We start from the raw sequence: 27,673 nt of genomic DNA on the forward strand, positions 1-27,673 counted from the left end.
GTTGCAGGTGGTTGCCAGAGGTTGCAGGTAGTGGAAGCAGGTAGGGAGACTGACAAAAACCTCCGGGAACCGCACGGAAACCTTGGGTGGGGCACAAAGTCTCCAGAGGTTTCCGGTCATGTTTCCTAAGTGGGACAGGGGCATAACACTGCACCTCACTACAGCTGACAATAAACTAAACACTCAGTTTTTGTATGAATTCATTCAGACGTTGCATGTATAGTTATGGTGGTATGGTAATACAGAAATTAAACATAGCTTGAGATGTGCCAGTGACAATGTGGAAAGGAAGGAGCTGGATTATTTAAAATGAAGTCGACTTCGATGCCAACCTGCATTAGGAGCTTTTCTTTTTCTTCAGTTTCCTTCTGGTTCAAGGGCAGTGCATCGTCGATCTTTCGCTGTTCCTCTTTCTGTACCTGTGCTGCATTATGCAAGTCAGGATTCCTCGGCACCTACAACCAAAGCCAAAGAATCATCAAAAAACACTTGGGATGGTATTCAGAGAAATCCTGCCCCCTCCCAAAATAAAGTTTTGTTTAATTTAGCGATACAGCGCGGAAACAGGCCCTTCGGCCCATCGAGACCGCACCGACCAGCGATCCCCGCACACTAACACTACCCTACTCACACTGGGAAGAATTTACAATGAGACCAAACTAATTAACCTACAAACCTGTGTGTACGTCTTTGGAGTGTGGGAGGAAACCGGAGCACCTGGAGAAAACCAGGTCACAGTGAGAACGTATTAACACTGTACAGACAGCACCGTAGTCAGGATCGAACCCAGGTCTCTGGCGCTGTGAGGCAGCAGCTCTATCGCTGAGCCACGAAGCCATAAACTTCCGGTTGATGACTTTATTCCCGGGGTTAGCAAAACAGATGCATTCTCCAGAGGAAAGCTGCACAAGTGTTAACCGAGCAAAAATGATTTTGATCAATGTTGATCCTGTTGACCACAATACAATTTTCATTCTGAAATTTCTATAAAGCCTCTTTAGCTAGTTCTTTCGCAAGGGGCAGCACAGTGGTGCTGCTTGAAGAGTCACTGCCTCACAGCGCCAGAGACTGACCACAGGCATTTTCTGTGTGGACTTTGCACTTTCTCCCTGTGACTGCGTCGGTTTCCTCCAGGAGCTCCGGTCTCCCCCACATCCCAAAGACGTGTGGGTTTGTAGGTTAATTGGCTCCTGGAAATTGATGCTTAAGTGGGGATGGGTGGTAGAATTTTGGGGGGAATTGATAGCAATATGGAGAGAATAAAGTTGGGTTAGGTTAGTGTAAAGGGGTGGTTGATGGTCGGAGTGGACCCGTTGGACAAATGCGCTCTCTATGAATTCTCCTAGGTTAAAGAAAATCACATTTTACTGATGACTCAGACAATGCAATAAGAAATTACTTGAAACAGAGGAGCAAGTATCACCTTCCAGTTGCATGAACTGCCACCATTAGAGACCGCTGGCTTATAACTGGCGAGGTATTAAAAATACAACATTTTCAGATCCCCAATCTTTGTAAAATGCACTCATCTTTGTAAAATGCAGAAACTACACAATATGCGGGAACATGGACATGAGGAAATTTCCCATGCTAAAATGTGCCTCTTAATGGCTCTTAACAGAACAGGATTGAATGATATTAATTCCCTCAAGGACCATTATTCATCTATCAGCCCTACTGATGAGGTTCAACAGATAATGTTGAGGTCACAAAATCACGCGCTAGTCCCATGCAAACACATATTGCCATTAAAATGAAAGATGCAGTCAGATTTTAAATACACGGTGAGATGTAAGAGCATCTTTCAAGTGAGCCTGAAAGCCTCAGCGATTGATGGGTTTTCTTCACTTTTTCCAGATTTGAGATTCCTGCAGAACTATTAAAATAATATTAGAAGGGAAGAACGTTTCCTTTGTGCAATGTCTGTTAAGACCACAGTACGTTACAATCCAGAGACACTGCAGGAAACCTCACCATGTCTACAAATCAAGCGTTCAGCAGCGTCGCTTCTGAAAGTGAATTGCCCAATGCCGACATGATGGCATAGCGGTAGAGTTGCTGCCTTACAGCTCTTATAGCACCAGAGACCTGGGTTTGATCCTGGCTATGGTGCTTGTCTGTGCGGAGTTTGCACGTTCTCCCCGTGGGTTTTCTCTGAGAAATTTGGTTTCCTCCCACATTCCAAAGACATACATGTTTGGAGATTAATTGGCTTGGTATAAATGTAAAAAAGAGTTCTTAGTGTAGGATAATGTGGGGATCGTTGTTCGGTGTGGATTCGATGGGCCTGTTCCCGCACTGTGTCTCTCATCTAAACTAAACTAAACAGCAGTCGGTACCTTGTAGCCTATGCTTTTTCTGTACGAAAGGATTTCTTTCTCCAGTAGTTCAAACAGGCGCGGAGGAAAAAACTGAAAGTCTTGAATACTTGGCTGTTTTGGAGGTCGAGGTGCCTGTAACAATAAATAATCAGTCAGAAATTTCATTTACATGACATTGCTGTGTCCCAAACATTATGCTGCCCTGAAATCGGGGCACTATGTATAAACACTGCAGTAATTTCTACATGGTGAAACCAAAATGTATAAAAATAGCCTTTATTAAAATCTGACAATGTGCACTTTCACCACATGTGATTTTTTTTTCTATTACAAATCTCAAATTGTGGCGTACAGAGGCAAAAAAATAAATGATGGGTCTTTGTCCCAAACATTATGGTGGCACTGTTTAGTATGTTTAGTATCTGTAAATGTACAGTATATGTACACTGTGGACAGTGCTCGATTGTAATCACGTATCGTCTTTCCACTGACTGGAAAGCATGCAATAAAAACTGGTCACTGCACCTCGGTACATGTGACAATAAACTAAACTCAACCAAAACTAAACTCAATGGCACGATTAAATCCAATAAGAAGGCATTTGAAAAAAGAGAAAGGCATAGCATGTGAAGATTTTGATTAGGTATGTTACAATACTTACCTTCAGCGGCGCTGCAATTCTGCCACTGGCCGTGTGTGCGATTTTGGCTCCTTTGAGGGGGGGGCGGGGTTAAAACCCGTTTTTTTCCTACCTTTGTGTTCGATTATATTTGGTTGGAGTGCAAGCTTTTGCTGAAGAATCATTCTGACGGTCGTATTGTGTATATGTGTTTTTTTTTTTAAATCGCCGAACAATTTCAGTGCTGGAGTAATTTTAAAATCAGCTTCTAAAGCCGTCAACGGGGACGGATTTCAGGTACGGGACAGGTAAACGAAAGCTGTTTATTTAACAGGTATTAAACATTAAATTCCTTCCATTTGGCCTATGACAATGAGATTTAAAAATTATGTTATATTGTGAATTCTTGTGTGAATGTTATTTGGACACTTAGGCTATTTAAAAATGTTAATCTATTCTTAAGAAATGGATAGATGTTTAGATCTAGTAATTGAATTTTGTAATTAGCTACAATTAGGTAACTAACTAATTATATGCTTTAATTTCAAGTCATCTAAGTAAGATTGTTTCATATTTGTTTCAGAATGCTTCAATCTATAATAACTGAAAATTTCTTTCAGTTCTCTTAATTTTTAAGAAAGTTATGGCCATTTGACTGTCCACGGTCACAGCTTTTGTGTTAAGTCAATGGAAAAGCAATAGGGAACAAGATGCTAATTTCTGAGTATGAAAATGGCCATAACATTTTTAATACTGAAGATATGAAAGTGAATTAGGTGTCAAATTAAACTTCTTTTTATGCTTTATCTGATGGGATAAATTACAGGCTTGATATTTAAAATCTCAAAATTTTGTAACATTGCTATTTTGATGGACATTTCTAAGAATTAGATTGAGTGGAGGATTATTTTACACAATATCATTTTACCCATCACCACCCATAATCTATCTTAATACTGTAGGAGCCAAACAGGTCACGTAATAGCTTATGGATGTTGCAATCCATATCCAAGTTCAGTGCCACTAACTTCAGTGGAACTATATATTGGAAGCATATATACAATGTATGTATCCTTCACTGGATCAAACAATAAGGTGGCATGCACATAGAACACAGAAGAGTACTGACACAAAATGCTGGAGCAAGTCAACGGGACAGGCAGCATCTCTGGAGAGAAGAAATGGGTGACGTTTCAGGTCGAAACATTACCCATTCATTCTCTCTGGAGATGCTGCCTGTCCTGCAGAGTTGCTCCAGCATTTTGTGTCTATCTTCGATTTAAACGGGCATCTGCAGTTATTTCCTACACAGAAGGGTACAGCACATGAACAGGCCCTTCTGCCCACAATGTCTGTACATGATGGCAAGATAAAATAATCCCAACTACTTGTACATGATCTGTTCCCCTTCAATCCATGCATATCTATTTGCCTATCTAAAGGTCGCATAAATGGCATTAGCGTATGTGTCTCTGCCACCATCGCTGGCAGTCCATTCCAAGCTCCAGGGGACATAGGTTAAAGGTGAGGGGGGAAAGATTTAATAGGAACCTGAGTGGCAAAGGGTGGTGGGTGTATGTAACGAGCTGCCGGAGGAGGCAGGGACAATCCCAGCATTTAATAAACATTTAGACAGATACATGGATAATACAGGTTTGGAGGGATACATGCCAAACGCGGGTAGGTGGGACTAGTGTAGATGGGGCATGTTGTTTGACGTGGTTAAGTTGGGCCAAAGGGCCTGTTTCCATGCTGTATGATTCCACGGCTTTAAGTCTCTATGACACACACCAGGTCCTGTGTAAAAAGGCTTTCCCCACACAACTCCTTTATACTTTGCTCCTCGTGAATGAGTTTCTTAAATTTAGTTTCTTAAATTACGTCTTTCCAAGTCTCCTCTGGAAATACATCAAGGTAATAATTTCTTCTCATGTGTCTAATACACAATACAGTTGAGTTTCTGAATTATACTTCCAAAGTTCAGCTCCATTAAGTCAATGGAAGTTAATTTCAGCATCTACATGAAATGCACCAGTTCCAGTGTCATGAGAAATATTTCAAATTGTCATCTAGAACAGAGAAGAAAGATGGTCCCTGTGTGTTTCATCGAACAGTCATAAAGTCATACTCTTGATAAAAGAGGTCTAAATTGTTTTTACTGTAGAGATACGGTCGAGCTACTGCCTTAAAGCGCCAGAGAGCCGGGTTCAATCCGGACTCCGGGTGCTGTCTGTATGGCGTTTGTACGTTCTACCCGTGACCTGTGTGAGATCTTCGGTTTCCTCCCACACTCCAATGTAGGTTAATTGGCTTGGTGTAAATTGAAATTGTCCCGAGTGTGTGTGGGAGATAGTGTTAGTGTGCGGGGATTGTTGGTCGGTGCAGACTCGGTGGGCCAAAGGGTCTGTTTCCACACAGTATCTCTAAACTAAACTAAAATAAAACATCCCTTATCAATGGCAATTAGGTGATCATTCTCTGGGAAATGCAATACGATACGATAGAACTTTATTTATCCCAGGAAGGAAATTGATCTGCCAAGTCATAAATGCACAAAATTAAAGTGACGAGTGAAAAGGATTGGGGATGTGCAAAGATTGGGGGAGGGGGGGGGAAGGGGAGTCAGTCTACCCCACGACAGAAAGGGGAGAAAGGATCTACTGTGGCGTTCTGTACTGCATCTTGGTGGAACCAGTCTGTTGCTGAAGGTGCTCCTCAGGTTGACCAGTGTGTCATGGAGGGTGTGAGCTGTATCGTCCAACAAGGCCAAGTTAAGACTCTACATGTTTAAGAACTTTGAAACTTGATGGATACAAGATGGTGCCAGTAACATGGCGACTCTTGTGTACGAACTTTCTGCAATCTACTAGTCTCACACTTTTGTACTTGGGTATGGTTACGCGTATATATAACAAGATTTTAAAGAATTGTATGGAAAAAAAGAAATTTGCTTTACCTAGATACATGTGGCAATAAAATGCCATTGAATAAAACGTGTGTAAAGGACCTGCAGATGCTGGTTCAAATTGGAAATAGACACAAAGTGCTGGAGTAACACGGCGGGTCAGGCAGCATCTCTGGAGAAAAAGGATGAGTCACATTTCGGGTCGGAACTCTTCTTCAGAAATATGACTCTGAAGAAGCGTTACGACCCAAAACGTCATGAATCTTTTTTCCCCAGAGATACTTCCTGACCCGCTGAGTTACTCCAGCACTTTGTGTTTGCTGTTGAATAAAGTTGCCTTTGATATCAAGGGTTCTATTGTCACATCACAATACATGTTTTTGTTTTGCCTCCCCACATTTGGATCACTGTGTGATTATAGAAACATAGAAACATAGAAATTAGGTGCGGGAGTAGGTCATTCGGCCCTTCAAGCCTGCGCCGCCATTCAATATGATCATGGCTGATCATCCAACTCAGTATCCTGTACCTGCCTTCTCTCCATACCCCTGATCCCTTTAGCCAGAAGGGCCACATCTAACTCCCTCTTAAATATAGCCAATGAACTGGCCTCAACTACCCTCTGTGGCAGAGAGTTCCAGAGATTCACCACTCTCTGTGTGAAAAAAGTTCTTCTCATCTCGGTTTTAAAGGATTTCCCCCTTATCCTTAAGCTGTGACCCCTTGTCCTGGACTTCCCCAACATCGGGAACAATCTTCCTGCATCTAGCCTGTCCAACCCCTTAAGAATTTTGTAAGTTTCTATAAGATCCCCTCTCAATCTCCTAAATTCTAGAGAGTATAAACCAAGTCTATCCAGTCTTTCTTCATAAGACAGTCCTGACCAAGTCTATCCAGGAATCAGTCTGGTGAACCTTCTCTGTACTCCCTCTATGGCAGTAATGTCCTTCCTCAGATTTGGAGACCAAAACTGTACGCAATACTCCAGGTGTGGTCTCACCAAGACCCTGTACAACTGCAGTAGAACCTCCCTGCTCCTATACTCAAATCCTTTTGCAATGAAAGCTAACATACCATTCGCTTTCTTTACTGCCTGCTGCACTTGCATGCCTACCTTCAATGACTGATGTACCATGACACCCAGGTCTCGCTGCATCTCCCCCTTTCCCAATCGGCCACCATTTAGATAATAGTCTGCTTTCCCGTTTTTTTGCCACCAAAATGGATAACCTCACATTTATCCACATTATATTGAAGTCACTTTCCAAAGATCACTAGGCCAAAGTAAATTTGAAACCAAGTCGATTCCCTAACCAAGCTTGGCCAAGACTGTTTTATACGTTGCTGTACCTTTGGGGCTCTGGGCTCGCTGACACGTAGTGCCTCCCGGAAATAAGCATCCACTGCATAATTGGCTTTCCGTTCTCGTTTGGGCGGTTCGATCCACTCCGTCAAACCAATCTGTTTATTACCAAAGAAAATGTTTTCATTCACATTGTACATTGAAAAATAGTACTCAATCCTCAATTTAAATACACGCTATACAGGTTCACCATCAATTTTCCAGCACCCTTGGTTCCAAGAGCCTTTCTGGATTATCCGTTTTTCCGGACCAACAGAGGTCATGGCCTCCGAGAGGAATCCAACGGTACCGGAACAGGCCGCTGAGGGGCCGGGATACAAAGTCGGCCTCGGGAGTCGGCTATGGGAATGGATCTGGCCGGGCTGGAGTTCCAGAGGTGGGGGGGGGGGGGGGGGGGGGGGGGGGGGGGGAGGATTTCAAGTGCGCTCTGGTAATTTTGTCTGGATTAAGGGAGGTGCCAGACCACCAGTTGCCAGAAAAGCGGAGGTGGACTATGTACTGTGGACATCTGTCAATGTAGGACATAGAACAAACAGAAATACAGCAAGGGAACTGGCCCTTCAGCCCACGGTGTCGGTGCCGAACATGATGCCAAGACACGGAGAATGGTGCCAAGAACACAACGTCATACAGATTTGAGTCAAAAGCCTGGGTTCAAGTGAACTGGGAACTCAGAGATTGTAGCCATTCAACCCTGGCAGTCATTAAAAACCATGAGATAATATACGCAAAACAAAGAAAGCTGCAAAAGACGATATACTAAGAGCAGGCAAGAAGGATAAAGGCAGATTATTAAAGCATGTATGAAGTACTTTCATTCCCCGGTGTTGTAAAAATTAAATTAACCCAAGTGCAAACACTGAATGCTGCACAGTCATACAAATGACAAGATCTACATTCACCCATTGTTCAAATTCAAAGGCATTAAGTAAAGACCAGTGAATCCCCTGAGATGCTGTTCACCATGAGTGGGAAAATTCCTCGTTTATAAACTAAAAAAAGTGTTGCTGTGTGAAATTGCACCGCTGAATACTGGTGCGTAACATTGTAACACTCCTCTTTTCACCACCATAGGAGACATTACCCCATTGATTCCAAATGAGTTCTATTAAACCAAAAGCGGAATATTGTATAGACTCGGGAGAATGCAGATGCTGGAATCTCGAGTAACACGCAAAGTGCTGGAGGAACTCTGCAGGTCAGGCAGCATCTTTGGAGGGAAATGGACAGACGACATTTTGGGTCAGGGACTTTCTTCAGACTGAAGAAGTATTTGAATATTTGCACACGTATCCCACAAGAGCAGTTCAAAACCTGTGAGCTATAAGCAGAGACACAATAATAGTCAAGAGAGCTTAATTGTCACATGTACTGAAACAGAACAATTAAATTCTTACTTGCAACAGCATAACAGGTCTGTAAACTCATTAGATAACATAATAAAACATACAAAAAAAATAGGAATGAATGGGCAGCATTTCGAGTCAGGACCCTTCCTCAGATTAAAGAAAGGTCCTGACTCAAGATTCCAGTATCTACTGTCCCGACCCAAAACAATGCCTATCCACGGTGCACAGCGGTAGAGTTGCTGTCTTACAGTGCCAGAGACCCGGGTTTGATCCTGACTACGGGTGCTGTCTGTACGGAGTTTGTACTTCCTCCTTGTCACCGCATGGGTTTTCTCCAGGTGCTCTGGTTTCCTACCACATCCCAAAGAAGTGCAGGTTTGTAGGTTAATTGGCTTCTGTAAATTGTCCCTCGTGTGTCAGATTGAACTAGGGTACGGGTGATCGCTGATCAGCGTGGACTCGGTGGGCTGTAGGGCCTGTTTACATGCTGCATCTCTAAACTACATTCATTCCACAGATGCTGCTTCACCCGCTGAGTTACCTCAGTACTTTGTGTTGTGCTCAAAATTCCAGCATCTGCAGTTCCTTGACTCTCCGACCTTTTAGATCAGATCTCCACACAACTCAGCGGTATGAATATTGATCTCTCTAATTTCAAGGAACCCTCGAATTCCCGCTGTCCCTCCCTCACCCTGTCCGTCCCTCCTCCACCCTGGCCATCCCGCTAGTTTCACTGTTCATATCCCTTCGTTATCATCTCTTCAACAGCCAACAATGGACCATTGTGGGCTCCACCTTCCCTGAATCCTTGGTGCCGGCTCTGCTTTGTTCTGTGCTTCTTAGGTTTAAACGGCTTTGGTGTGAATGTAAAATTCTCCCTTGTATGTGTAGGATAGTATTAGTGTGTAGGGATTGCTAGTCAGCGCGGACTCGATGGGCTGAAGGGCCCGTTACCGCGCTGTACCTCTAAAACGTTTTTAAATATGTATCCTTCAATCAATACAACCAGGACGTACTGAATAACCTTGATCACAAGGTTGTTTGCGGAAGTTCACTGCACGCATTTTAGCTGTCACGTTCCTAGTATCAAGTGGCCACATTGCAAAGGTATTTTATTGACTCTAAGGCATTTGGGAGATCCTGAGGTAGGAAAGGTTCATGATTCAATTCAATTTCTTTCTTGTATTTCAATCACTTTTGCATATGCAGTTATTTTGCAATGATGAGAGGTGACAATACACCACACGTTTTAAGAGATGGGAAGGGACAAAGGTCTTGTCCATTCCCACCCATACCACGCCTTCCCCGGGTACATTCCCCTGCAACTGCAGGAGATGCAACACCTGTCCCTTTACCTCCCCCCTTGACTCCATCCAAGGACCTAAATCAGTCTTTCTAGGTGAGACACAAGTTCACCTGCACCTCCCTCCAACCTCTCTACTGCATCCACTGCTCCAGGTGTCAACTGCTCTACATCGGCGAGACCAAGCGCAGGCTCGGCGATCGTTTCGCTGAACACCTCCGCTCAGTCCGTCTTAACCAACCAGAACTCCCGGTGGCCCAGCACTCCCCCTCCCATTCCCAATCTGTCCCTTTCTGTCCTGGGTCTCCTCCATTGCCAGAGTGAGGCCCAGTGCAAATTGGAGGAACAGCACTTCATATTTCGCTTGGATCGCCCACACCCCAGCGGTATGAACATTGACTTCTCTAATTTTAGATGGCCCTTGCTTTCTCCCTCCTTCCCCTCTCCTTCTCAGTTCTCCCACAGTCCTACTGTCTCCTCCTACTTCCTTTCTTCCCACCCCCCCACCCCACCCCGACATCAGTCTGAAGAAGGGTTTCGACCCGAAACGTCGCCTATTCCTTCTCTCCACAGATGCTGCCTCACCTGCGGAGTTACCCCAGCATTTTTTGTCTATGTAGAATACCTAGTACAGACAATGGTTTTAAATTGGTACAAATGGTGGAAACATTAGATTAGTCTTAACAATGCTCCAAAAGACAATTGTATGTATGCACCTTAAATTAAAGCAGCTTTATTCTTAAATAAAGCTCAAACAAATACAGGTAGACTAAGATAATAAATTGCAAAACAACAGAAAACGGAAGTCAGAACTAATAAACGCAGACTCACCTTCTGTTTTCCTCTATAATCTTCTCCTTCAAAACTATATAAACTTTCTGTTTCCATTGTAAATGATCGCAGAGAATTCTCACCAAGATTTTGCAAGCGTTCTTTCAGTTCAGCTGTCTATAACCATAAAAAATGAAATGTACTTGAAAAGGTAGTTAAGCACAACAAAAGGATAGATTACAAGAGAGGCAATGATGTTAAAAAAGACAAAAGAGAAAAGAAATGTGAAAGTAATTGTGTAATGCAGAGATTTATACGTGCGTTGTATAAATCTCCTTGGATGACACGGTGCCGCAGCGGTAGAGTTGCTGCCTTTACAACGCCAGAGACCCAGGTCTGAAGAAGGGTCTCGACTTGAAACGTCGCCCATTCCTTCTCTCCAGAGATGCTGCCTGTCCCGCTGAGTTATTTCGGCATTTTGTGTCTACCCACATTCAATCCTGACTAGACCCGCATTCGTTTGTCTTCCAGGAGCTCTGGATTTCTCCAGGTTTCCTCCCACACTCCAGGTTTGTAGGCTAACTGGCTTGGTAAAATTGTAAATTGTCCCGAGTGTGTGTAGGATCGTGTTAATGTGTGGGGATTGCTTGTGGGTGCAGACTCGGTGGGCCGAAGGGCCTGTTTTCTCGCTTAATCTCCAAACTAAACGCAACTAAATGTGTGTGTGCAATGTATTAAGAATCAGGTCAAATAACACAGACAATATGTTACACCTAAAGACAAAATGTGTCCCCTTGACCGCCCAGCTGATTAGATTGTCGTGTTTGTCAAGGTGATCTCTGGATTGGATTCCTGGTTGATGGTGGTTTGGGGGCCATCAGAACCTGGATATTTACTTCAGTACTCTTGCATTATTGGTGGGAAACAATTATCTAGAGTTCCCGCTACTTATCAACCGACCAGTAACCCTATGCAGATGATGACAGCATTGGGCCCAGTTGAAGAACCATCCAACCAAGGAACAGGCATATCATGTGCGTGTGTGTCCTTTTTCAGCTGCCCTGTGAGGGACAAATCTCATGTTTCCATGCACTAACATCCCTCATCATTAAGACTGGATCCGTCCAGTCAACAAAAAAAATCCAGATCTATCTTTGCAATGAATGTTGTATCTTTTTGCATTACCACACAATGCCCCTGCAGGCGGCACGCTGGCGTAGCAGTAGAGTTGGTGCTATCTGTACTGAGTTTGTACGTTCTCCCCGTGACCTGCGTGGGTTTTTTCCCCCGTGACCTCCGGTTTCCTCCTATACCTCAAAGAGGTACAGTTTTGTAGATTAATTGGCTTCGGTAAGTTGCAAAATTGTCCCCAGTGTGTAGGATAGTGTTAGTGTGTGGGGTGATCTCTGGTCGGCACAGATTCAATGGGCCAAAGGGCCTGTTTTCGTGCTGTGACTCTAAAGTCTACATTTATAACTGCATACGTGGCATTGGAAAGAATTCTCACAATATCTGAGTGTTCCTGTATCCACGATGGTTGTGTTTTGTCAAGTTTGGTTCCTGGTATTGGAGGCCATTGGAGATTAAGCTATCTTTAATTGAACTTTATCAGATTTCAAAGTTCTATCTTTGCACTAAATCCAGTAGCCTTTAATCTTTACTTGTGCACTGTGGCTTAATTGTGTTCATGCATAGACTTTCCATTGACTGGTTTACATGCAAACAAAAGCTTTTCACTGAACCTCGGTACATATGACAATGTTATACTAAACTGCCACAGCAGGCTGTGGAGGCCGAGTCAATGAATATATGTAAAGCGGAGATTGACAGATTCTTGATTAGTATGGGTGCCAGAGGTAATGGGGAGAAGGCTGGAGACTGGGATTGAGAGGGAAAGATGGATTGAGTGGCAGAGTAGACTTGGTGGGCCAAATGTCCTGATTCTGCCCCTAGAACGTATGGACGTAGAAACAAACTACAAATGTTACTGTCAATGAGTTGGACAGAAGGTCGTGAATCTGTGGAATTCTCTGCCACAGAAGGCAGTGGAGGCCATTTGTAACCGGCCTATCAGCCATCATACCTGTGCTAGCGAGCCATCAAATGCCTATACCCAGCCTAGCCCCCTATGCCATGGCATTGCAAGCGCTCAGTAGACTCGGTGGGCTGAATGGCCTCAATCTGCTCCTATCGTTTATGAAAGTGGAGAAACGCACGGACTGACGATCACAAGCCGGTATTTTTGTACCTTCTTTTCTCCTCTCTCCAGGATGGTGTCAATGTCCTCGTCGGTGAGCTCACTGTCTTTGGTGGCAAACACATGGGTGGCGCCGTGCCGAATCATTTGCAGCATTTCATCCTTGCCCAGTTTGTTGGCCTGTTGATCAATTAACCTCCCTGGGGGGGAAAGAAAACGACAAAACAATGCGTCGTCAAAAGCTCAAGTGATACTGCGGAACGGGTACAAAATAAGACCCTTCTCCAGAAACAAAGTCAGATGCTGCTGTGCTGATTCTGTTATTGATTACATAATAATTGACTGAAATTAATTAAAAAAAATAAAACCAAAACAAAACAAATCTGCATCCCTGCCGTGAGCTAATTCATGAAGGAAGTAACAGGATAATAATAATAATAATAATAAATTTTATTTATGGGCGCCTTTCAAGAGTCTCAAGGACACCTGCTGTGAACTCATTTGTCACAACGCATTTTGTTCCCCCTGCTTCCAGCCAGTGCTTCATCTATCTCATGAGGTCAGTAAGTCATAATTGATAGGAGTACAATTAAGCCATTCGGCCTATTAATTTTACTCCGCCATTCAATCATGTCTGATCTATCTCTTCCCCCCTAACCCCATTCTCCTGCCTTCTCCCCATAACCTCTGACACCTGTACTAATCATAGGTATGTTACAAAACCTACCTGAATCGTGGCTGAGCATCTGCCCTACCCCGTGTGTGTGATTTTGGCGCTGTTTAGAGGGGGCGGGTTTAAAACGCGATTTTTACTAGGCTGTTGCAATCGAAAATGTTCAGGCTAGTAAATCATTAACGGAAAATCGCTGAAAGACCCCGTCGCAAAAGGTATTATTAGTTTTTATGGCCTTGTAAAATAGTTATAGTAGTTTAAAAATCACTCTCTAAACCCGCGACCTCTTGCAGCCCCAGGGTTTTATAAAGCAAACAATTAAAGGTATGTACCTTATTTTTACATTAAATGGGGTTTGTATATAACCCTGTTAATAAAGTTTTCTATAGCGAGTAGTTCATTTTGGGCTCTTTATATCCCGCAGTATTTTTCTGGGCATTTGAGGGCACAAATCCAGCACAATGTGAACGTTCTAAACCAGCGCGTTCACAGGAACCCACTAGAAAGCCGATTTAAATGGACTTTAATTTACAGCAATTGAACACTAAATTCCTTCCATTTGGCCTATAAATTGATGTAAATGAGATTTAAAAATCATGTTTTATTGTGAATTATTTGTGAATATTATTTGGACACTTGGGCTATTTAAAAATGTTAATCATTTATTAAGAAATGGATAGATGTTTAGATCTAGTAATTGAAGTTTGAAATTAGCTACAATTGGGTAACTAACTAATTATATGCTTTAATTTCAGGTCATCCAAGTAAGATTATGTTATATTTGTTTCAGAATGCTTCAATCTATGATAACTGAAAATTTCATTCAGTTCTCTTAATTTTTAAGAAGGTTATGGGCTTTTGACTGTCCACGATCACAGCTTTTTTGTTATGTCCATAGAAAATCAATAGGGAACAAGATGCTAATTTCCGAGTATGAAAATGGCCATAACTTTTTTATTACTTGAGATATGAAAGTGAATTAGGTGTCAAATTAAACTTATTGTTATGCTTTATCTGATGGGATAAATTGCAGACTTGATTTTTTAAATCTCAAAATGTTGTAACATTGCTACTAATCACAAATCTATTTATCTCTGCCTTAAAAATATTCATTGACTTGGCCTCCACTGCCTTCTGTGGCAGAGAATTCCACAGATTCACCACCCTCTGACTAACTAAGTTCCTTCTCGTCTCCTTCCTAAAGGAATGCCCTTTAATTCTGAGGCTATGACCTCTAGTCCTAGACTCTTCCATTAGTGGAAACATCTCTTCCGTCTGCAGAAATGCAGGGTAGTATCTGGTTTCACCAGCAGGAGTGACCTTCAGCCACGTCACCAGGAAGACTATTCCTGTCTCAGCAGGAAATATTACTGATTTTCACCCAGAGAGTTGTGAATCTGTGATAGACAAAAATGCTGGAGAAACTCAGCGGGTTAGGCAGCATCTATGGAGCAAAGGAATCTGTGGAATTCTCTGCAACTCACTGGATGTTTTCAAGAGAGAGTTAGATTTAGCCCTTAGGGCTAAAGGCATCAAGCGATATAGGGAAAAAGCAGGAACGGGGTACTGATTTTAGATGATCAGCCATGATCATATTGAATTGTGGTGCTGGCTCGACGGGCTGAATGGCCTACGCGTGCATGTATTTTACTGTTTCTATGACTCTATTCTCATTGAAGATAGACACAAAATACTGGAGTAACTCAGCAGGACAGGCACCATCTCTGGAGAGAAGGAACGGGTAACGTTCCGGGTTGAGACCCTTCTTCAGACTAAGGAATTCAGATTCCCATTGAATTCTGATCCAGTTTTCATTCGATGGAACACTATGTCAAGCAAGAGTCACTGGCAGGAATAGTCTCAATTCCTTCCTCCACTGTAACGTCGCACATGGTTGGAGGATTAGGTTTAGATTAAAGGTTGCCCCTTTAGGTAGGAGGTTTAAATGGATGAGGGGCCACCTCATTGAAACTTACCAAGTGGTGAAAGGACCAGAGGCCATAGCCTCAGAATAAAAGGACGTACCTTCAGAAAGGAGATGAGGAGGAATTTCTTCAGTCAGAGGGTGGTGAATCGCTGGAAGCCAATTCAATGGATATTTTTGAGGCGGAGGTTGGCAGATTCTTCATTAGTACGGGTGTCAGGGGTTAATGGGAGAAGGCAGGAGAATGGGGCTGAGAGGAAAAGATACATCAGCCATGATTGAATGGCAGAGTAGACTTGATGGGCCTTATGAACTTGTGGAGGTAGTGGGGAGTTGAAAGGAAAAATACCATCCCAGCTACCATGGCTGAGAACAGCTTAATGTTGTTAAGCTGGAAAGGGTACAGTGAAGGTGTTGCCAGGACTCACAGGCTGGAGCTATGAGAGGTTGAGCAGGCTAGGACTTTATCACTTGGAGTGCAGGAGGATGAGGGGTTATCTTATAGAGGTGCATAAGATCATGATGTGAATAGATAGGGTAAATGCACAGAGTATTTTACCCAGAGTGGGGGAAATCAAGAACCAGAGGCCATAGGTTTAAGGTGAGGAGGGAATGATTTAATAGGAACCTAAGCCAAAGTGCCTGTTTTCACACTGTATGACTCTATCACTCTGAGCGGGTCAGGCAGTATCTGTAGAGGAGATGGATATTTGGGGTCAGGACCGTTCTTCAGTTCGGATCCTGACACGAAACGTCACCAATCTGTTTCCTCCAAATAAAGTGCCTGCCCTGCTGAGTTACTCCAGCACTTTGTGTTTTATTCAAGGTACCAGCATCTGCAATTCCTTGTGTCTCCGACTTAAAACTGGCTAGCTACAGCAGATTGGGAACATCGCCACTACATCCCCAAAACTAACAGTGGCGCAGAGGTAGAGTTGTTGCTTACGGCATCAAACACCCGGGTTCGATCCTGACCACGGGTGCTGTCTGTATGGAGTTTGTACGTTCTCCCCGTGACCTGTCTGAGTTTTCTCCAGGAGCTCCAGTTTCCTCACAAACTCCAAAGACGTGCAGGTTTGTAGGTTAATTGGTGGTAAAATTGTAAATTGTCCTTGGTGAGTGAGCGCCGAGTTGTGTTAGTGTACAGGAATCGCTGGTCGGCGCAGACTCGGTGGGCCGAAGGGCCTGTTTCCGCGCTGTATCCCTAAAACACTCCCCTCGGCCCACCTAGCCCACACTGGCCAGCGTAAAAATTGGTAAAATTCTAAATTGTCCCTGGTGTGTGTAGGGTAGCGTTTAGTGTGCGGGAATCGCTGGTCGGTATAGACTCAGTGGGCCGAAAGGCCTGTATTCCGCCCAGTGTCTCAAACCTAAACTAAACTAAACTAGCGTGTGTAGGATAGTGTTGGTGTGCGCGGATCGCTGGTTGGCGTGGACTCGGTGGGCCGAAGAGCCTGTTTCCGTGCTGTACCTCTGAACTAAACTACACTGCACTAGAGGTTCTCTTTTCTACCCAGGTACCTGTGTGATCACTCAATCCTGTGGATTCATTTTCATCTGTCCAAGCCTTTAATATTTACCCTGTTACACACTGCAGGGGAACACCACTGTGCACCGAAAATTGACTCCTTTCAAAATCTCAGAACCAAATATTGTCTCTGTGCTGTCACACCTTTTCTTGTCACCCCTTCTCCGGTTTCAGTTTTGCCAACAAGCCCGATAATGCCCATGTTATCCAAAGACCTTTGAAAGTCCCTGTAAACATCAAGTGTAGGGACCTCATCCACCCTCTATGACATCATCAATTTAATCAAACGCGATTGCTAATAAATCAGATTGCATCCATTTCAAAATGTGATCAAACATGGCTGTAAAAATGCTAGAAGAACTCAGCAGCTATGGTGTCTGATCTTCAAGCATTCTGTTTTCCTCCTACATTTGGTTCCTCCAGATTCTTGATTAGTACGGGTGTCAGGTGTTGAAACAGAAAATAGGTGCAGGAGGAGGCCATTCGGCCCTTCGAGCCAGCACCGCCATTCATTGTGATCATGGCTGATCGTCCCCAATCAATAAGCCGTGCCTGCCTTCTCCCCATATCCCTTGACTCCACTATCTCCTAGAGCTCTATCTAACTCTCTCTTAAATCCGTTATAGGGTTACGGGGAGAAGGCAGGAGAAATGGGTTGCGAGGGAAACTCAGCCATGATTGAACGGCGGAGTAGACTCGATGGGTCGAATGGCCTAATTCTTTTGCGAGAAGCTATGTACTTAGTCTACCATCTGTGGCCTGCGTTATCTTCTCAAATGTGGCAATGTCTGGCGTTAATTTCCAATCTGGCACCCACAGAAACAAAAAGTAAAATTTATCATAGAACATAGGAACAATGTGCCGAACATGATGTCAAGTTAAACTGATCTCATCTGCCTTTACATGATTCCTCTAGTCCCCGCACTTCCATGTGCCTATCTAAAAACCTCTTAAACACCACTATCGTATCTGCCTCCAACCAACACCCCAGGCCATCACCACTTGCCCTGTACATCATCACCATTAACCATATAGCTGTGCCCCTCTAATGTTGGACATTCCCACCCTGGGAAAAAGGTTCTGACTGTCTACCCTATCTATGCCTTGATCCCTTCTATCAAGTCTCTCCTCAACCTCTGACATTCCAGATAAAACAATCCAAGTTGATCTAATCTCTCCTTGTAGTTGAAACCCACTGATCCAGGCAGCATTCTGGTAAACCTCTACCGCACCCTCTCGAAAGCCTCCGCATCTTTCCTGTAATGGGGCAACCAGAACTGCAGACAATACTTCATGTTTCCTTTTTGCTTTACCGATTTCTGGGGAAATGTTTCTCAAGACATAGAAACATAGAAATTAGGTGCAGGCCATTCGGCCCTTCGAGCCTGCACCGCCATTCAATATGATCATGGCTGATCATCCAACTCAGTATCCCGTACCTGCCTTCTCTCCATACCCCCTGATCCCCTTAGCCACAAGGGCCACATCTAACTCCCTCTTAAATATAGCAAATGAACTGGCCTCAACTACCCTGTGGCAGAGAGTTCCAGAGATTCACCACTCTCTGTGTGAAAAAAGTTCTTCTCATCTCGGTTTTAAAGGATTTCCCTCTTATCCTTAAGCTGTGACCCCTTGTCCTGGACTTCCCTAACATCGGGAACAATCTTCCTGCATCTAGCCTGTCCAACCCCTTAAGAATTTCGTAAGTTTCTATAAGATCCCCTCTCAATCTCCTAAAGACAGAACAGTTCATAAGTTCATCGGAGCAGAATTAGGCCATTTGGCCCATCGAGTCCACTCTGCCATTCAATCATGGCTGATCTTTCTTTCCCTCTCAACCCGATTCTCCGGTCTTCTCCCCATAACCCGACACCCGTAATAATTGGGATGTTGGTGGGTCGAATGAAATTTCCCCAAAGCAAAGATGCCTTCAAACCTTGCTGAATAACGATAGAGTCAAGTCGCAACTTCATCTCAGCCCTTTCCACAATCCGTTCTTCCACTGTGTTATCTGTCAGGAGCCGGAATACCCGGACAGTCTTCTTCTGCCCAATACGATGAGCACGATCCTATTAAAAAATAATAATCATAAGATAATTTTGGAACATCTTGCAAATTCTGCAAATAAGCAAATGCAAAAACACATATTATTTTGTGCTGCTGCAGGTAAGACTTTAATCGTTCTATCTGGGACATATGACAATAAAACTGTATTGACATATTGACTCTTGAAACAGTGATTATAAACATCTAAATATTTATAAAATCCTTGCAAAATTTCTGAAATGGGTATGCTTTGCAGAACTAAACATAAATGTTGGAGCTAAGCATTTTAAAACGAGCTTCTTCAATAACCACAACAAGCACACTTTGCATTGCACACTTGGGAAAAAACATGACAATTTAGAAACATAGAAAATAGGTGCAGGAGTAGGCCATTCAGCCCTTCGAGCCTGCACCGCCATTCAATATGATCATGGCTGATCATCCGATTCAGTATCCTGTACCTGCCTTCTCTCCATACCCTCTGATCCCTTTAGCCACAAGGGCCACATCTAACTCCCTCTTAAATATAGCCAATGAACTGGCCTCAACTACCTTCTGTGGCAGAGAATTCCAGAGATTCACCACTCTCTGCGTGAAAAATGTTTTTCTCATCTCGGTCCTAAAAGATTTCCCCCTTATCCTTAAACTGTGACCCCTTGTTCTGGAATTTATAGTTATGTATGCCAAATGGTTCTAGATTCAAATCCAAATCAAAACTATTGACTAGAGCAGCATTAAGGATCGCATTTTAAGCACAAATAGCATTTTAAGACTAGCTAGGGCAAAATGTTATCAATGAATCAAGCAATTTATTGGAATGCAGAAATGCTCCCTGGATTCTCTTTTTTTTTTAAAGAGATACAGTGTGGAAACAGGCCCTTCGGCCCACCGAGTATGCGCAGACCAACGATCACCCCACACACTAGCACCATCTTGCACACTAGGGACAATTTACAATTTTACTGAAAACCTGCACGTCTTTGGGGTGTGGGAGGAAACCGAAGCACCCGGAGAAAACCCACGCAGGTCACAGGGAAGAACGTACAAATTCTGTACAGACAGCACCCCCAGTCAGGATCGAACCCGGGTCTCTGGCACTGTCAGGCAGCAACTCTACTGCTGTGAGACTATGCCGCACCTCTGTGAACATAAGTCAGGTCAGATCTGGGAAGTTGAGTGGTACCAATTGACTGTGAAGACGTTTTACGTACACAGACATTCTGGAAATAAGTTATACTCAAAGCTTAGTGTGTCAGAAAAATAGTTGTAGGGAACAATAAAATCCTCTTTAAGCAACAGCAGTGATCAATGGATATTTGCTTTCAAATCACTAAAAATATGAATTATAGATAATGAAATAATTTCAGTCATGGACCCAAGTTTTCAGTAAATAACAGCATAGTTATTGCAAGTTGACTATTAAACCACTGCATAAGTGGTATACAGAACCAGTGTGAACAGCTGATCGATTATCAGTGTGGACTCTGTCAGCTGAAGGACTTATTTCCATGGTGTATCATTCAATTCAATGCAATTCACACGAATGGCAAGATGAAGAAAAATAACTTAAGACAGAAAGGAATTTATTGCGATATTTCATCGTGTTTCTCCCAAATTTGCTCAGAACTAAGCGAGCAGTGAATGTCTTCAAAATGCAGTGGCTAAATCAAGCAATTCTTAACACGTCACCAAAGAAAACGCCTGCTTTTAAATCGTGGGAGTAATAATCGCACAGCAGGGTGTCACGGGCAGCAATAAGTTTAATAACCAGATAAACATGTAATATTAATGGAGGTATAAATATTGGATGGGATACTGCAATTATTCCGCTAAGCTTGGAACACCCACCTCGATACTCCGATAGTTCTTCATTGATTAATTGATTGAAAGATGTAGCATGGAAAAAGGCCCTTCGGCCCACTAAGTCCACGTCGACCGCCCTTTACCCATTCACACGTGTTCTCTGCTATCCCACTTTCATATCTACTCCTTACACACCAGGGGCTATTTACAGAAGCCAATTAACCTACAAACAAACCCCCACATCTTTGGGATGTGGGAGGAAACTGGTGCACTTGGAGGAAGCCCATACGGTCACAGGGAGAACGTGCAAACACCTCACGGACAGCATCCGAGGTCGGGATCGCACTCGGGTCTCCGGCATTGTGAGGCGGCAGATTCTCCAGCTGTGCCACTGTGCTGTCCTTCTAGGTTTGATGACTGGGCTGAATAACGCCAAACCCACTGTTATTTGCACTCCTTCATTAACCCACTGAAATGCCAGGCTTGATTGCACAGGCAAGTTCAGAAACATGGCCCGTTATACTCTGTTTCAAAGGGGAGGATATTATCTACTGAGCCAATTGGTCTTAAGTAAGTAAGTAAGTTTATTGGCCAAGTATTCACATACAAGGAATTTGCCTTGGTGCTCCACCCACAAGTAACAACACAACATACAGTGACAGTTATGAATGACTCAGAAAACACTAAACATTAATAAAAATAATAAAACATTAATGATAAAACACCATTGATCAAGCATGTGAACCAACAAAATACCAGATCAAAGGGAGGCAACAGATGTTTGGCTGTTGAGTAGAGCAACTACTCGTGGATAAAAAATGTTTTTATGTCTGGCTGAGGCAGATTTTAATAACACTTTAATAACTGGCACTGGCCACTCAAATCAGCGGCCCCGGACATTTTTTTATGATTGGTTTACTGTTTTTAACATTGTGTTTTTTACCTGATTTTAACTATTTATTCTGTTCCATCAGGGACTGGATTGTTTTTTTTAGTGTTATTATGTGAGAAGTGTTTTAAATTTCATGTGCGAGGCTCCGCTATTCACTGGGAAACGTCTTTTCATTTTGCACTGTACTTGTTGCTTGCAAGATGACAATAAAGGTTGATAAAAAAAATTTGACAGTCCGGAGTCGCCTTCCAGAGAGAAGTGACTCAAAGAGTTTGTGGCCAGGGTGAGAGGGGTCAGAGATGATCTTGCCCGCTCGCTTCCTGGCCCTTGCTGTATACAGTTCATCAATGGAGGGAAGGTTGCAGCCAATAATCTTCTCTACTGATCGGACGATTTGCTGCAGCCTCCAAGTGTCGTGCTTGATGGCTGAGCCAAACCAGACCATGATGGAAACAAGCCCTTCGGCCCAACTTGTCCACACCGGACAACTTGCCCCATCTACACTTGTTCCACCTGCCTGTACTTGGCCCATATCCCTCTAAACCTGTCCTATCCAAGTACCTGTCAAAATATTTCTTAAATGTTGCGATAGTACCTGCCTCAACTACCTCTTCCGGCAGCTCATTTCACACATCTACCACCTTTTGTGTGAAAAAGTTACCCCTCGGGTTCCTATTAAAACTTTTCCCCCCGTCGCCTTAAACCTTTGCCCCCGGTTCTCGATTCCCCTACTCTGGGCAAGAGATTTTGTGCGTCTACCAAAATCTATTCCTCTCATGATTTTGTACACCTCCATTAGATGATAAGTATTACTAGTTCAGCATTATAAGAAGTGAGATGTCGCGCTACCTACCATAGCTTGCAAGTCCACCTGCGGATTCCAATCTGAATCGTACAAAATGACGACATCTGCTGTTGCAAGGTTGATGCCCAGACCACCAGCTCTGGTGCTCAGCATGAAGATGAACTTGTTACTGTTGACAGCATTGAAGGTATCTATTGCTCGCTGTTTAAAACAAAGGCACACATGATATAGCAGCTGGAATCATTCAGTTAGCATTGTGATATATCGAATGATTTTTAAAGGATTTGTTTCACAACACCGTGGCGCGGAGGTAGCGATGCTGTCTTACAGCGCCAAGACATGGGTTCGATCCTGGCCATGCGTGATGTATGTGTTTGTACATTCTCCCCGTGACCGCATGGGTTCTCTCCGCCTGCTCTGGTTCAGAAACATAGAAAATAGGTGCAGGAGGAGGCCATTTTGCCCTTCCAGCCAGCACCGCCATTCATTGTGATCATGGCTGATCATCCACAATCAGTAACCCGTGCCTGCCTTCTCCCCATATCCCTTGATTCCGCTAGCCTCTAGAGCTCTATCTAATTCTCTTTTAAATTCATCCAGGTAATTGGCCTCCACTGCCCTCTGTGGCAGGGAATTCCACAAATTCACAACTCTCAGGGTGAAAACGTTTTTTCTCATCTCAGTTTTAAATGGCCTCCACTTTATTCTTGGACTGTCGCCCCCTGTTCCTGGACTTTCCTCCCACACTCCGACGAAAGGGGAGCTTTGGGCCTTCTACGGTGGTTGGAAGACTGGGACTTCTTCAGGAGCAGCAGACAAGGGATGGTTGGGAAGTTCAGAATTAGGCTGTTCTGCCCATCAAGTCTACTCAATTACACCATTCAATCGTGGCTGATCTATCTTTCCTTCTCAACCCCATTGTCCTGCCTTCTCTCCATAACTCCTGACACCTGGACTCGGAGAAAAATGCTCCTGCTCCACCTGGCCCAGATACAGTGCCATAAGGGCAACTACAATTTTTAGCTAAGCCAATTGGCTTACAAACCTGGATGTCTTTCGAGAATGGGAGGAAATGGGAGCATTTTCTGCTTGTTTTGACCCAGACTTTGCACAGAACAATGTGGCAATGAACTAAATCCTCAGGGGGGAGCTCAAAGCAAGGTAAGCATTACTACAGACCTCTCTTTCTTCATGCTGAGTTTGCCCATCAAGACGACAGTAATCATAGCCACGCCACATACAGTAATCTTCAAGTATATCCATCAAGCGCGTCATCTGACTGAAAATGAGGACTCGGGAACCTTTAATAACAAGCAGATAATATTAATAAAACAAAAAAGTCAAAGTAAATACTGAATTAACAGCTGCTTTACATTTTGCATTATTTGGCACCCATACTGGCGATGGCCTCGTTACAAAAACATCATAGAACGTTTGTTCAAAATAAGCAGCAGAGGAGAGACAAACATTTTCATAATAGATATGCAGTGGATGCTGTTCAAGCTGTCCAGAATCAAAGATCAAGAGTGTTTCATTGTCATATTTACTGACAATGGAACATTATATTGTCTTCTGAGGAAAGACATTCTTGCCATAGAGGGAGTACAGAGAAGGTTCACCAAACTGATTCCCTGGATGTCAGGACTTTCATATGAAGAAAGACTGGATAAGACTCGGATTGTACTCGCTAGAATTTAGAAGATTGAGGGGGGGATCTTATAGAAACTTACAAAATTCTTAAGCGGTTGGACAGGCTAGATGCAGGAAGATTGTTCCCGATGTTGGGGAAGTCCAGAACAAGGGGTCACAGTTTAAGGATAAGAGGGAAGTATTTTAGGACAGAGATGAGAAAATCATTTTCAGGCTCGAAGGGCCGAATAGCCTACTCCTGCACCTATTTTCTATGTTTCTAACCAGAGGACATGGGTTGAAGGTGAGGGGGGAAACATAGAAAATAGGTGCAGGAGTAGGCCATTTGGCCCTTTGTGCCTGCACCGCCATTCAATATGATCATGGCTGACCATCCAACTCAGTATCCTGTACCTGCCTTCTCTCCATACCCCCTGATCCCTTTAGCCACAAGGGCCACGTCTAACTCCCTCTTAAATATAGCCAATGAATTGGCCTCAACTACCTTCTGTGGCAGAGAGTTCCAGAGATTCACCATTCTGTGTGTGAAAGATTTAATAGGAACTTGAGGGGTATCTTTTTTACACATAGCGTGGTGGGCGGTATATGGAACGAGCTGCTGGTGGAGGTAGTTGAGGCTGGAACTATTATAATGTTTAAGAAACAGTTGGACAGATACATGGATAGGATAGGTTTAGAGGGTTATGGACCAAACGCAGGCAGGTGGGAGGTGTGTAGATGGGGCATGGTGGTCGGCAGGGGCAAGTTGAGTGGAAGGCCTGTTTCCATGCTGTATGATGTGATAACTATCACACAGGGCACCAAGGCTGCGAAAAGTTTAGTTCAACCTTATACAGTTCCAAGGTGGGTATTTTTGCTTGGAATAGTTTAACTTCCCACTTCCAAAATACAAACGGATGCAATAGTGGATTGCAAAAACACAATGTACACTCAGGCAATAGCTACTGATTGCACTTATGCCCAATTCTTCTGACAACATCCAAAACCCTTTAGGCAAAAGCTATCAAAGTTGCCTGAAAAATGATTTAAAATATCTTTCGCCCACAGAATCAGCCTGGAGATTTTGCTTTGTCTCCTCATCACTCGGATCTACAGGAGTCACTTCCCCAAAAAGGCAGCCAGCATCATCAGAGACCCACACCACCCCTGGCCACACTCTCATTTCACTCCTGCCATCGGGAAGGTTCATGAGTTATAGGAGCAGAATTAGGCTACTGTCTAATATGTCTACTCCGCTATTTATTCATGGGTGATCTATCATTCCCTCTCAATCCCATTCTCCTCCCTTCTCTCCCCATAACCCGACACGCTCACTTATCACGAATCTTCCAATCTCTGCCTTATAAATATCCATTGGCTTGGCCTTGGAACAGGAGATAAAGGAGCCTCAAAACTGTGAGGTCCAGGTGCTGCAGCAGCTTCTTCCCGTCAACCATCAGGCTATTAAACACTACAACCTCCAAATAAGCTCCAAACTACATCTACATGAGGTTCCAAGACGGCGTCTAAGGCAGGCGACTCTCTGCGTGCTGGTCTAGATGTGGATGGGCAATTACTCATTACAATGGCTCCACTCTTTTAAACCTCTACCCCCTTTGTCCTGTATCTGTACACTGCGGATAGTTTGATTGTAAGCATACATACTCTTTCCTCTGACTGGTTAGCAAGCAACAAAAAGCTTTTCACTGTGCCTCAGTACACATGACAATAAACTAAACTAAACATTGTTTTTTAATGTATAATTATACTGAACTTTTTTGTTGTTACAGATTACTATGTTTGCATATCTGCTGTGCTGTTGCAAGGGGCGGCACAGTGGCCCAGCGGTAGAGTTGCTGTCTCACAGCGCTGGAGACCCGGGTTCGATCCTACTAAGGGTGTTGTCTGTACCGAGTTTGTATTTTTTCCCCGTGACCTGCGTGGGTTTTTCCCAGGTGCTCCAGTTTCCTCCCACACTACAAAGGCATACAAGTTAGTAGGTTAATCGACTTTGGTATAATTGTAAATTGTTCCCAGTTCGTGTGTGCGTAGGATAGTGTTAGTGTGCGGGGATGACTGTTCGGCGCGGACTTGGTAAGCCGTAGGGCGCTGGATCTCGAAACTAAATAATAGTAAGAAATTTGTTGTTCCGTTTCTGAACATATGACAATAAAACGCTCTTGACTCGTCTTGAGGCACTGCAGAGAGTGCCGCACGTGGTCAGCCTTCTGAAGCAAGAATTGGAAAACCTGGGGGGGGGGGGGGGGGGGGATCGATAGCTCGGGGCCTGCGAGTACCTACTTTGCTCCCTCAATTTGGGCAGCAGCTTATCCAGAACAACCATCTTGCCGCAGTTGAAGACCAGATGAGTATCTGTGGTGTAAGGAGGCCCGGGTTCAGCACCATCGAAGAGGTACGGGTGGTTGCAACACTTCCGCAGCTGCATCAAGATATTCAGCAGCCGCATTTTGTCCATTTTACCGGCAGAGTTTAGAATGTCTATATCCTTCATTAAAATTCTTGTGTACCTGAAAACAGCAGAAACAATATCAAAAACATTTTTTCAAAAGGCCGCAAAACAAAACTGAGCATTTTATTTGCAGCAACTGCAAATGCTGGTTTGAACCGAGAGAAGGAATGGGTGACGGCCCTTCTTCAGACCCAAAACGTCGCCCGTTCCTTCACTCCAGAGAGGCTGCCTGGCCCGCTGAGTTACTCCAGCTTTTTGTGTCTATCTTCAGTATTATATTTCACATCCATGAAATGTCCAGTCAATTAAAGCTCAGATGGTTACCAGGTCCTTCAGAATCATCTCCAGCAAGATTCAATTTCACCACAAGAGAAGAAAAAGTGGCAAAATAAAGAGGTTATAATTAGTCACAGTGCCCTCCATAATGTTTGGGACAAAGACCCATCATTTATTTTATTTGCCTCTGTACTCCACAATTTGAGATTTGTAATAGAAAAAAATCATATGGTTAATATGATTTTAATAACGCCCATTTGTATACATTTTGGTTTCACCAGGTAGAATATACCGCTGTGTTTATATATATATAGTCCCCCCATTTCAGGGCACCATAATGTTTGGGACACAGCAATGTCATGTAAAAGAAAGTCGTCATGTTTAGTATTTTGTTGCATATCCTTTGCATGCAATGACTGCTTGAAGTCTGTGATTCATGGGCATCACCAGTTGCTGGGTGTCTTCTCTGATGATACTCTGCCAGGCCTGTATTGCAGCCATTTAGTGTATGCTTGTTTTGGGGGCTAGTCCCCTTCAGTTCTTGCTTCAGCATATAAAAGGCATGGTCAATTGGGTTCAGATCGGGTGCTCTGCTTGGCCACTCAAGAATTTACCATTTTTTTAGCTTTGATAAATTCCTTTGTTGCATTAGCAGTATGTTTGGAATCATTGTCTTGCTGTAGAATGAACCGCCGGCCAATGAGTTTTGAGGCATTTGTTTGAACTTGAGCAGATAGGATGTGTCTAAACCCTTCAGTAATCATGATGCTATTACCATCGGCAGTTGTATCATCAATGA

General features: G+C 43.6%; 1 protein-coding gene across 1 annotated transcript in view; it reads right to left on the reverse strand.

The window, feature by feature from the left end:
* The window catches only part of smarca1 (SWI/SNF related, matrix associated, actin dependent regulator of chromatin, subfamily a, member 1), a 92,803-nt gene that overhangs the window by 18,552 nt on the left and 46,578 nt on the right, over window positions 1-27,673 (reverse strand). The window contains exons 12-20 of the mRNA XM_055643572.1: window positions 26,430-26,656; window positions 23,679-23,800; window positions 22,548-22,700; window positions 18,890-19,022; window positions 12,880-13,028; window positions 10,692-10,808; window positions 7,196-7,306; window positions 2,340-2,453; window positions 333-455 (exon numbers count right to left, since the gene is read on the reverse strand). Of these exons, the coding sequence (XP_055499547.1) occupies window positions 333-455; window positions 2,340-2,453; window positions 7,196-7,306; window positions 10,692-10,808; window positions 12,880-13,028; window positions 18,890-19,022; window positions 22,548-22,700; window positions 23,679-23,800; window positions 26,430-26,656 (1,249 nt within the window). The remainder of the gene's footprint in view (window positions 1-332; window positions 456-2,339; window positions 2,454-7,195; window positions 7,307-10,691; window positions 10,809-12,879; window positions 13,029-18,889; window positions 19,023-22,547; window positions 22,701-23,678; window positions 23,801-26,429; window positions 26,657-27,673) is intronic.

Source organism: Leucoraja erinacea, chromosome 12, assembly GCF_028641065.1.
Source record: "Leucoraja erinacea ecotype New England chromosome 12, Leri_hhj_1, whole genome shotgun sequence".
Taxonomy (NCBI): Eukaryota; Metazoa; Chordata; class Chondrichthyes; order Rajiformes; family Rajidae; genus Leucoraja; species Leucoraja erinaceus.